Here is a 12,407-nt window from a genome sequence, read left to right as displayed (position 1 = left end):
CATCACTTTGTGACTAAACCCTCTCAGCAACCACAGCGGCACATGCACTGTGCAATTTAGAGACATGCGCATATTGCCGATAATCATTCAACTGCGTAAGAATCAGGGCTACGTACATCTCTGAATCAGGCCCATTGTCTTGAACAACATGTAAGTTTCTGTGTCATAAATGTCAGATGGCAAAAAGCTTTGTATGAGATTTTCAGGGTGATGATGCTAAAACTAGTTAACCATAAAAACTCCATTTTGTATAGGTTCTGTCTTTCTGATTCATTAGCACTATGATTTCAATTAAGTTACAAATATATTTGTAGCCAGCAATGTTTATTATATGATGAGCTTACAGGGCAGAGAAACTCCCTGTATATTGTAGCTTGTTAGGCGAATAAGTATAAGGAATTCACACCTGCAGATTTGTAGTTGCTAGTTAGTGAAATGACAGGATATTGGCAGTGTGCCCAGACATAGACCTTGAATTCAGTAAAGATGTGTAGAACATAGAATCATCTTTATAATAATTGTAAGCTTTGTATTTAATAGCTAAAAGTATGTACAATGCTATATAATACGTTTCAACCCAATAAGCAGTTATGTGATTCTATGTTTTATAATTTGGTATTAATTAGACTGTTCATTGCTATAATCAATGAACATAACTAGCTAATATATGTAATTTCCTTTAATGAATTACAAAGATATTTTGTAAGAAACTGTTTTGTTAATAGAAATATGATTTCTCCAGCTGCAGTCCCAAGGACATTTGGTTTAACTCCCAGGCTAAGATAAAACTTTAATTGCATGATGAGAACAATAAAGGAGTATGTTTTGGAATGTCCAGGTGACGATGAGAAGGCCTTCAAGATTAATGTCCAGATGGCGATAAGGAGGAGGCCTTCTTGATTAAATTAATGAGCAAGAAGTAAAAAAGTATGTTCAGGAATGCTATAATTGGTTTAATTAAATAATTGTTTATCTCTGCACATGGTGTACTTTGATTGGCTAATACACTGCCATGCCTTTATTCCTTTGTTCATTTGTGTATAAATAAATGCTCCTAGACCAACGAGGCAGATCAGAAATGACCTGCTGAGCTTATACATATCTCCTGTGTGTTGTCTTATTATTTCTGATCTCCAGCCGGCTGCTACAGTAAGTACAGAACCACTGACTGATGTTCAAAGGTAGTTGATGTTCAGACCAAGAGGTGGTCCTTGAACCCTAACAAGGGCAAGTATCAGGTTGTCGGCTGGGACAATCAGATGATAGTCTGGGAGATAATAGTTTGTAAGGTATTGTCATGTTGCAATAATACACATTAAAAAGGACAATAGTAGAAGCATGAGCAGGAATAGAAGCATTTACTAGAACCATATCTAACTACCACATGTACATTAGCTATGGATGTTGATCATGTGCAAAAGATAACTGCATTACTTTCTATAACAAAAGCAATAATAAAAACTATGACCATTTGGCGTAACCCTCATTTTTTAATGAGGTCTTTACTAAACATACAAAAAAATAACCAAGACACTTCACAGAAATAATGAACTGCTTAATTTACAGTCATGTTCAAATGAATAAATATAAATAAATTTACATATAATACTGCCTATTACAATATTATGACACATAAAAAAACATGTAAAAACACATCCTATTCTACTAACCTACAAATGAGGCTGAACAGTTGGTAAATACATTTTGTACAGTGATTTAGCAAAGAATGCAAAACAGGTCAGTGTAAAAAGCTTCAGGCAAAAGTACCCAGGCCTTAACAGATTTTTGCACATAAAACTTATAAAAAGCAATGATTAAAATATTAATATTAAGACTTTGTTTCTTCATTTGGTTTATGGAAAATTAAAATGTCAAATTATATTAATTACTAAATGTATGATAAGAAGAATGTAATTGGGTACAACGCACCAGCAGACTGTGCTGATTGATTTGTGACATTTGTATATCTGCGTGTGACTGAGTCTGTATATGAAGCACAACGGAACTTGGTATGGAAAAAAGCTGTGGCTGCTACAATATAGTACTTTGTATATAGATTCAGAAACTCAAGTCTCACACAGATATACAAGTCTCACACAGATCAAATGAATCAGCAGAGTCTCTATTGCATTGCGAGTAAGACTCATTTTTGGCAAAGATGCAAAGAAGCCACTAACCCTAGCAGAGTCTCACAGGACCTGATGCGCCTAGAGGGGTATATATATACCTCTTAAAGAAAGCCCTTTCAGTGACTACATAGTAATAGCCTTTTTCTTTGACTATAACTGCCCCTTAATTAGGAACCAATAAACAAAAAGAGAGAAAGTATAAGTAAACAAACTGTGCAAACCCTGCTGTTTTGTAACAATGCCCTCTGGAAAGATGTGTAATTACAGTTACTTTTAAGGTCTGCTGGGTTGGGTTTGATGAATAATGTATGTCTCTTGGAATGCAATTGGAAAAAGAAATACCGATAAGAGACATGTTAGAATTGACAGTGATCCCAGATGTCGAAACTTTTACAGGTTTATGGATGACAAATATTGAAGTTTGACACATAGTACTTGTAGTGGTAGCTGTGATAGTGTCCCATAATATCACATCTTTCACTGCCACCTATGACTCACAATTGCTCTGCAATGTATGTCATGGGTCTTTTAACACAAATCTAAAACAATCAGATCAATTATAGTGCTATTGACATCTTACAGTAGTTCCGTCAGTTTAACTGGCAACATTTAATAAGTTGAAGTTCAGTGTAGGTTTAATCATCGCATTGGAAGTCTGGGTGCTGAGTATGGCCAGTAGGTGATCCTGAAACAGCTTCAGTTGTAGCATGGTTCTCTCACGGCAAATAATAAGTGTTCCCAAAATTAAAAAAGAAGAAGAAAGGAATTCTCTACATCCAATACGCTACACTTCCTCATTATTACATAACAAAGAAGAAATGTTATTAGGGAAAGTATAAACAAAATGTAGAATGTGTTCACTTCTAGTCCTTGCAGTTTTGGTTTTGTGCCTATGTGGTCTGTAGTAGCTCTATAACAAAGCTATAGGCTTATTGCCCGCTCCTGTCACACACTGGGAGCTGGTCACATTGTCCATATTGGCATATGTGGTATATAAGCTGGTGACTTGAAAGTCTGTAAAGGAATGGTCACTGCTACTAGACACTTGTGTAAGGCCAATGGAACCCAAATCACAATCTGACAGCTGGAGAGGGGAATTGCTGAAGGCTGCAAATGTGTCCAGATTGAAACTTTCATCCTTCATGTCTTCCCAGATATTACCTTGAAAAAAAGAAATGTTAAATATTGGGTTACAAAGTGCATATGGATAAGTGTCATAAACATACTATATGAATGGATATCAAATTTACACATGATAATTGATATGTGTTAACTGAAAATACAGGTTTCCTTGGCATTTAAATTTACATAAAGGTATAAATGGAAAACAAATGGACATTTAGTTGAGTTTACTTTACTGTATATGTTTGAAAATGTATTCAACAAACCAGATGTCCAGAGAACCTCTATGTATACAGCATACATCTTTTAACCCCTTACTGCCCACTGCTAGCCTGACTGGTTATATTTGCAAATACCAGATAGACTCCCAATTCACTTTTATCACAGTGCTATGTCCTAGATTTGTAGTTTCCAGTTCACCCCCTACAGTATTAGGAATACCGTAGACATATTAGTGGGATTGCCCTTAAATTTTCCCATTCTGAATGTAATGGTTGGTGATATGCGGTAAAGATAGTAGTACAAAATACTGTACAGTAAGAAGAGTTTGAAGAGTATTTCTTAGAACTTATCATACCACATAGCTTGCAATGTACCAAACAGGACCTAATTGCAGGCGCATTATGTATGAAGAAGTATCCATCATTAGCTGAGATAATGGACCTTATTCAGAGATAGACGCAGATTGTTGCATACGCAGCCAGATCTGCGTTCATCTCCTCACATGCTGGGTGCTGCCCAGCACAGGGCAAGGCTGCCCAGCATGTGTGAGGCCACCACCTGATACGTTCCGCAATTAGATTGCGGACGCATTGCAACTAAGGTAGACCCCTGGGCGCTGTCAGGCGGTATGCCGCCATTTTTTTTCCGAGTGGTTGTGTGTGATGTCACGCAGCAGCCCTCAAAACGGTGTTGGCCTGCCCCCAACGCCGGGACAACGTCCCATCTACCCGACGCTGTCAATCAGCAATGTGTAAGGTCGCGCACATGCACCATGGCCGGTGTTCGTGCGCAGGCCACCTGGATGCGGTCGCTTGGCTGTGTCCAGGTCTGAATAACCCCCAATGCCTTTAGATTATGAATAGTAGTTCTCATTTCTGGCTACAACCTTTTTTTCAGATTTACATCCTACCTTGTAAAGCGAAATCCATGATACTAGGGTCAAGGGAATCCACTTCTGTGCTCATGTCTGAGGTAAGGCTGAGAAAGTCAGAGGCCGTCCTGCCTATGATATGCTGGTGCAATGGGCTTTGGGTCATTTCTGGAACCACGTGGAGAGGAGGGCTTTGGGCTGGGGCAGGAGAGCTTGATGCAATCCTGGCCTGAGTCTGAATTTGATGGTGTAATGGTATTGACTGTAAAGACAAGGTCATGACGGGGTGTGGCTGCAGATGGGTGATAGGAACTCTTCCTGGGGCACTCCCAAAAGTTGTCATTGTTGTAGTTTCCGAGGTTGGCAGCTTACTTGGAGCTTTACAGTTTTCAGGTCTGTCCATAATCAGTTTATCAAGTTCATCTACAAAAGAAAATAGTTTTGGGAAGATTGGGGTGAAAGGATGAATTTAAATATACCTGGATACAGAGATTTGAATCTTAAAGGGGTAGACAGTTATTAACACCACCTGGTCTAGGGGTCCTGAGTATGAGCAGGTGTAGAGTACCTCACACCATTATAAGCCAGATAAACAGGTATGCATATCTTACCTGGATTAGCCATGCTCCTGCGAATGGCTGGCAGATCTTTCCGCTTCCACTTCTGCATCTCCTCTTCCATTTTCTCGATCTTTGCAGGGTTCAATGCCCACAGACATCCTTTGCGTGAAGATCCACTCAATTTGTTCTCCACCTTTTCAAAGCATTTGTTTAGGGACAGATTATGCCGGACTGAGTTCTTCCAGCCGTCTGGTGCTGTCTGAAGATACATAGAACAGACCAATGTTGAATAGTTCTTTAGATACTGCTAATATAGAAGTATATTTAAGCAACAGAGCTAATATGGAGGTATATTAAAGCAACAGGTTCCCGTCAGATACAGTACAAAATGTAAGAAGAATGCAATATTAACATAAATTACATGTACAGATGGAGCCGCACTCATGTAGTGCGGCTCCATCGCCGGCGTGCACTCCCAGCGGGACTAGGCGATCCGGCGCTTAGCCCCGCTACGGGAGTGAACAGAGACGCTCCCATTAGGTGAATGGGGTGCGAGTGCCTCTCGGACGTGCGCGCCACAGACGTGGCGATGGGTGCGCCCAGGCACAGTCGGAGCCATGATTAGCGTGGCTCCATCTGTAATAATTGAAATGATTATCAGCAACTGTAAAATCTGATGAGATTGATATCTTCCGGGAAAGAAAAAAAATCATCAATGCCTGCAATCTGTGGGGCAGATGTATTAAGACTGGAGAAGTGATAAAGCAGTGATAAGTGGAAGGTGATAAAGCACCAGCCAATCATTATGAGTTTGAAAAATTAGGATTTTAATACCTACCGGTAAATCCTTTTCTCATAGTCCATAAGGGATATTGGGGAATCTAGTACGATGGGTATAGACAGAGTCCAAAGGAGCCAGTGCACTTTAAATTTCTTCAACTGGGTGTGCTGGCTCCTCCCCTCTTTGCTCACAGGCAGTTATAGGTAAAAACGTGCCTGAAGGAGAAAGGAACATAACAAAGGGTGGTGAGATTTCCATACCAGCACGCCACTAACATAAAACTACCAGCAACAGCTGGTAACAACAACGGCAACAGCTGAACAGGTAATTACATAACAGAAACCTGCAAAAAAGTCAACGCACTGAGGCGGGTGCCCAATATCCCTTATGGTCAATGAGAAAAGGATTTACTGGTAGGTATTAAAATCCTAATTTCTATAGCATCCATAAGGGATATTGGGGAGTCTAGTACGATGGGGACGTCCCAAAGCTTCCAGAACGTGCGGGAACGTGCGGAGACTGCTGCAGCACCGCCTGCCCAAACTGGGTATCCTCTTTGGCCAGGGTATCAAATTTGTAGAACTTCACAAAGGTGTTCTTCCTCGACCAGGTAGCAGCTCGACATAGTGGCAAAGCTGAGACTCCACGGGCAGCCGCCCAGGAAGAGCCCACTGAGTGGGCCTTCAGAGACTTAGGAACAGGTAAGGCTGCCGATACAAAGGCCTTTTGGTTAGTAAGCCTAATCCAACGAGCAATGGACTGCTTCGAAGCAAGGCAACCCTTTTTCTGCGCATCACAGAGCACAAACAAGGAAACAAGGAATCTGTCTTTCTGACCCGAGCTGTGCGCTTCTTCAAAGCACGCACAGCATCCAATGCCTCCGGAGGAGCAGAAGTGTCAGAACTGGACGGAATCACAATAGGTTGATTTAGGTGAAACGTGGAGACAACCTTCAGTAGGAACTGCTGTCTAGTCCGGAGCTCCGCTCTATCCTCATAAAAGACCAGGTACAGGCTTTTACACGATAAGGCCCCTAATTCCAAGACACGTCGAGCAGAAGCCAGGGCCAGTAACATCACCGTCTTCCACGTGAGCTACTTGTCTTCTACCGTCATCAGAGGTTCAAACCAGGAGGACTGTAGAAAATTCAACACTACATCCAAATAGGCGGCACAAAGGAAGGTTGTATGTGGAGTACGCCTTGCAAGAAGGTCTGAACTTCTGGCAAAACAGCCAACGTCTTCTGGAAGAAAATGGAGAGAGCTGAAATCTGGACCTTAACGGAACCCAGACGTAAGCCCTTATCCACACCAGCCTGCAGGAAATGTAGGAAACGTCCCAACTGGAATTCCGCAGGCAGATACGTGCGTTACTCGCACCAGGAGACATATCTTCTCCAGATATGATGATAGTGTTTTGACGTCACAGGTTTCCTGGCCTGAACCATGGTTGCAATAACTTTCTTGGAAAGGGCCTTGCGAGCTAGGATGTTCCACAACCTCCATGCCGTCAAACGAAGCCGCCGTATGTCCGGGTAGACGAACGGTCCTCCTTGTTGAAGAAGATCTCTTCTGAGTGGTAGAGGCCAAGGGTCTTCGACGGACATGTCCAGAAGATCCGCATACCACGTCCTCCGAGGCCAATCTGGGGCAATTAAATTGTCTGGACACCTTGATTCCTGATTCGCTTTAGCACTCTTAGAAGCAATGGGATCGGAGGAAACAGGTAGACCAGCCGGTACGGCGAAGGCGATGCCAGAGCCTCCACTGCCCTTGCCTGAGGGTCCCTGGTCCACGAGCAATACCAGGGAAGTTTCTTGTTAAGAGAGAAGCCATCATGTCTATTTGTGGGCAACCCCACCGGTGGATGATCTGCTGGAACACCAGATGATGGAGCCCCCAATCCCCCGGGTGGAGATTGTGATGACTCAGGAAGTCCGCTTCCCAGTTGTCCACATCCGGAATTGGAGATTGCTGACATGGCTCTTGTATTTGTTTTCGCCCAGAGAAGTATCTTTGACATCTCTTGCATGCAGGCTCTGCTTTTTGTCCCTCCTTGTCGATTGACATACGCCACCGCCGTGGCGTTGGCCGACTGTACCTGGATCGCGTGATCCCTGAGCAGAGGAGAGGCTTGAAGTAGAGCATTGTAGATCGCCCGAAGTTCCAGAATGTTGAATGGAAGGAGGCTTTTGTGGTTCGACCACCTGCCCTGGAACTGCGCTCCTTGGGTGACAGCTCCCCATCCTCTCAGACTCGCATCCATCGTGAGGAGGATCCAATCCTGAATCCCGAAACTCCTGCCCTCCAGGAGATTGGAGGACTGTAGCCACCACAGGAGGGAAATCCTGGCCTGAGGTGACAGCTGAATCATCCATGCATTTGGAGATGCTATCCGGACCACTTGCTCAGGAGATCCAACTGAAACGTTCCGGCATGGAACCTCCCATACTGGAGTGCCTCGTATGAGGCAACCATCTTTCCCAACAATCTTATGCAGAGATGTACGGACACTCGAGTAGGTCGGTGCACCATGCGGACCATCTCCTGAAGTGTTTTTGCCTTGTCCTCTGGTAGAGACACCTTCTGGGCCACAGTATCCAGCGACATTCCCAGGAACAGGAGCCTCTGAGTTGGCTCCAGGTGGAACTTCTGTAGGCTGAGGATCCACCCATGGTCGGACAGAACACGGACGGTGCGGTCGATATGACGCAACAAAAGCTCCCTGGATCTTGCCTTTATCAGAAGATCGTCCAGATAAGGGACTACATTGACCCCCTGGATCCGGAGTTGAAGCATCATCTCCGCCATCACCTTCGTGAATACCCTCGGGGCTGTGGACAGGCCGAAGGGCAGTGCCTGGAGTTGGAAGTAATCGTCCAGCAGGGCAAACCGCAGGTACGCCTGATGAGGAGGCCAAACTGGAATATGGAGATAGGCGTCCTTGATATCCAAGAAGACCAAAAATTCCCGTTCGTCCAAGCCCACAATTACTGCTCGCAGAGATTCCATTTTGAACTTGAACACCCACAAATAAGGATTCAAGTACTTCAGATTCAGAATGGGTCTGACCGAACCATCCGGTTTCGGCACCACAAACAGGTTTGAGTAAAACCCCTTGCAGCGTTGCGGTAGTGGTACTGGAACAATGACGTGGGACTGGACCAACTTTCAGGTAGCCTGTTGCAACGTAACTTGCATATCCTCCAAAGCTGGTAAGCTTGATTTGAAAAATCGTTGAGGGAGAGTACTGTCGAACTCCAGCTTGTAGCCCTGAGAAATTAGCTCCCTGACCCAGGAATCCTGGCAGGAAGTCTCCCAGACGTGGATGAAGTGACACAGTTGAGCTCCCACCTCGAGATCCCCTCCGGGTGGGGAGGCACCGTCATGCTGAGGCTTTAGTGGAAGCAGAACCGGTGGATTGTTCCTGAGAACTGGTGCTTGCAGGTTTTCTGGACTTATCTCTGGTGCCTGTAGCCGCATTGGAGTCCCTCTGGCCTTTGATCGAAATCTGTGAGACCGAAAGTACTGGACAGACGGCCCCGGGTATGAGCGTCTCGGCGGCGGGGGAGAAACGTGGATTTCCCAGCCGTAACTTTGAAAATCCAGGTATCCAATTCAACCCCAAAGAGCCAGGGTTACCACAGTAACCAAGGGCATATCTTCCGAGAGGCCCCCCTGAATCTGAATAGCCCAGGAATGAATGGCATGGGTCATCCAGCAACCCGCAATAACCGGTCTTTGTGATATACCGGCTGCTGTGTATATAGACTTTAGGGTAGTTTCTATCCTCTTAATCCCAAGATCCTTCATGGTAAAGGAGCCCGGGGAAGGCAGCACCGCCTTTTTAGACAGGCGAGATACCGAGACATCTTCCCCAGGGAGTTCCTCCCAAAATTTCCTACTTGCAGGAGTAAACGGGAAAGTGCGCAAAAACATTTTGGACACTTGGAATTTTTTGTCTGGATGTTTCCAGGCCTGTTTGAAAAAGTAATCTAACTTTGGAGAATCATCGAAAGTGACATAAGGCTTGTTCTGTACAAAGAAAAACGACTGCTGTGAAGCAGCGGGAGCTTTAACACATCTCTTATAGCCAAAATGAGGGGTTCAATACCCTGAGCAGAATCGGGATCCCCACTAACAGGATCCAGGTCATCCCCATCATCCTGTACATCATCATCTGTATCAGATAGTAGAGCAGGTAAACCAAGAGGGGGGAGGGGGGGGGGGCTGTGCATCTGCCCTAGCAGCTAAATCTGTAACAGCTCGTTGGAGTAGCTGAGTTCCGAACATTAGCAGAAAGATGGGATGACATATCATACATCACAGTCTTAAGAGACCCTAACCAGTGGGGCTCTGGACCTTCTCCCCCAGCCCCTTTACTGATTTGTGAAGATTGACTACACACACACACACACACACACACACACACACACACACACACACACACACACACACACACACAGTTATTGCAAGCCTGCCCCACTGTGTGTGAGAGGAGACACAGAGTGAGAGGACCCAGCACACCTTGAGCTGCACAGCCCCAGTGGGGCTGTCAGCTTCTTAAAACACCGTAAACACTAATAAATTCAGTCCTAAATAGGAGCCAGATAGTGTACACAAGCGGCTCTCCCCCTTTGCTACACCCTGTACCAGATATCCAGCGTGGCTGAGGAGTCAGGAAGCAATGTTTGTGCTGTATATGGCTGCAGTAAGCAGAGGAAGGCGCCAAAACGACTCAGGTCCCCCTCTGATGTAGCTCCGCCCCCTCTAATGGCGCCGGAGCTACTATACATATTATAATGGCAAAAGTCTCCTTTTATGCTTAAAGCATCACAAAAGTGTTAGTTAAGCCCAATTGTGCCAGTTCTACACGGGGGATCTTAGCGGGACCCTCCCGTGGTCAGCCGCACTGTGAACCGGGGGACCCCCCTAGCGGGCCCCCCGGTGTGTACTCACCATGGATGTCACCTTCAGGCAGCGTTAGGGGTGTGCGGCGTGCTGCGGTTGTGACAGCCAAGGTGCAGTGCCCCTCTGAACAACAACCCCTCAGGACAGTGGTCCTGCAGCGGGGAAGCAGCTCTACACCTCGTAAGGCCAGTGACCGTCCCCCCCTAACTCCCACGGTGCAGGTATGCTGTTGCCCAGACAGCATACTGAAAATAATAAAAGTTTTAAAAGAAATTGAAGAAAACTCTCTGGAGCTGCAGAGATGTGCATCCTCTCTTGAGGGCACTTTTTTCTAAACTGCCTGTGGGAGGGGGCATAGAGGGGAGGAGCCAGCACACCCAGTTGAAGAAATTTAAAGTGCACTGGCTCCCTTGGACCCCGTCTACTAGATTCCCCAATATCCCTTATGGATGCTAGAGAAATGACATTTAGGAATTGATTGGCTGGTGTGTTGTCTCCTTCCACTTATCACTTCTTAATCATTTCTTCAGGCTTAATACATCTGCCGAATAGTGAAATGAAACCTATATGTATGTCAGAGGAGTCATATGGTGCCTTTGGATTCCGGACAATGTCTTAAATGCAGAGCACCCCATGCAACCCTGATGCATGTATTTTGGAGCTGCCCCAAGATACAAAGATTTTGGAATAAAATTCTATGGTATTTAAACAGTAAATTTGGGTTGCGTCTCCCCTTATCACCTAAGGCACTGCTGGGTTTGCATCTCTCTTATGGGGATTTACCGGCTGAGACCCTCCCCCTACGCCCCTTCCTCTACGTGTTTCTCACACTGGCAAAGAAGGCTATTCTGACGCAATGGATCCATAGACCCCCCCCCAGACTAGAGCAACTTCTGTGTATGGTGAAGCCGACTATGTATTATGATAGACAATCTGCCCTATACGATGTAGACAAGCATGCTCATTTGTTCTATAAGAAGTGGGGACCGTTTATTGAAGTTCTGGATCCCATGCTTAGGTCTCATATCCTTAAATTTTTTGACTCGCTGAAAAGAACGACCCTGAGAGAGTTATGGATTGATATATTTTGTGATTTTCGTTAACCTTAACACCACTAGAGCTCCAACTCGATGGAGCTATTGGCCATGGCGCGCTTTGTTATGTAGCCTTCCTAGCGGGAAATGTGTAGCCTGATTCAAAGTATGCATATCCCTCCTTCCCCCCCCCCCCCCCCCCCTGTCTCTTTGTCTTGTCGTTTTAATGTCTTGTTTATTAAGTATTGGATGTGTATATTGTATTATTTCTCCAATTTTGGGAGTATTATGTGGCTAAAAATTACAGTGCTATGGAGAATGTACCTTTTCAAAGTGTATGTTTATTATTGAAAAATTTGAATAAATACATAAAAAAAAAAAAAAAAGAAATACCTATATGTATTACTGATACATTTCAGAATTCAAAACACTACCAAATAGTGCTGAATTTGTTGTTGAACAATTTCTTACGACTTCACAAGCCCGGAGTATTGTGCAAATTTCACCTGCTTTACTACATTTAACAGCCATGAAGAAAATAATATATCCAAAGCACAGAATATAATATACAATAAATACACAGTTAATTAACCATTTAATTATTGTGTCCATCAAATTCCATGTCTCAAGCAGTTATTACTTGTTCTATTAACTAGTAAGAAGCGCTAAAGCATTAGAACACTAAAGCGCTAAAGCATTAGAACATGCAGGCCATACACGAACAGAGAAACTGCAGCTGCAATAGGGCTGGTTTCGATAGTTTGACCGTCTAAAGACT

General features: G+C 44.3%; 1 protein-coding gene across 1 annotated transcript in view; it reads right to left on the bottom strand.

The window, feature by feature from the left end:
* Window positions 1-1,534: 1,534 nt before the first annotated feature.
* The window catches only part of FOXN4 (forkhead box N4), a 53,496-nt gene continuing 42,623 nt past the window's right edge, over window positions 1,535-12,407 (bottom strand). Inside the window, exons 8-10 of the mRNA XM_063913241.1 lie at window positions 4,956-5,163; window positions 4,384-4,767; window positions 1,535-3,290 (exon numbers count right to left, since the gene is read on the bottom strand). Of these exons, the coding sequence (XP_063769311.1) occupies window positions 3,040-3,290; window positions 4,384-4,767; window positions 4,956-5,163 (843 nt within the window). The 3' untranslated portion in view covers window positions 1,535-3,039. The remainder of the gene's footprint in view (window positions 3,291-4,383; window positions 4,768-4,955; window positions 5,164-12,407) is intronic.

The sequence above is a fragment of the Pseudophryne corroboree genome, chromosome 1 (assembly GCF_028390025.1).
Source record: "Pseudophryne corroboree isolate aPseCor3 chromosome 1, aPseCor3.hap2, whole genome shotgun sequence".
Lineage (NCBI taxonomy): Eukaryota > Metazoa > Chordata > Amphibia > Anura > Myobatrachidae > Pseudophryne > Pseudophryne corroboree.
Note: the sequence above shows the minus strand (reverse complement) of the source record. Positions and strands in the feature narration are given on the sequence as shown.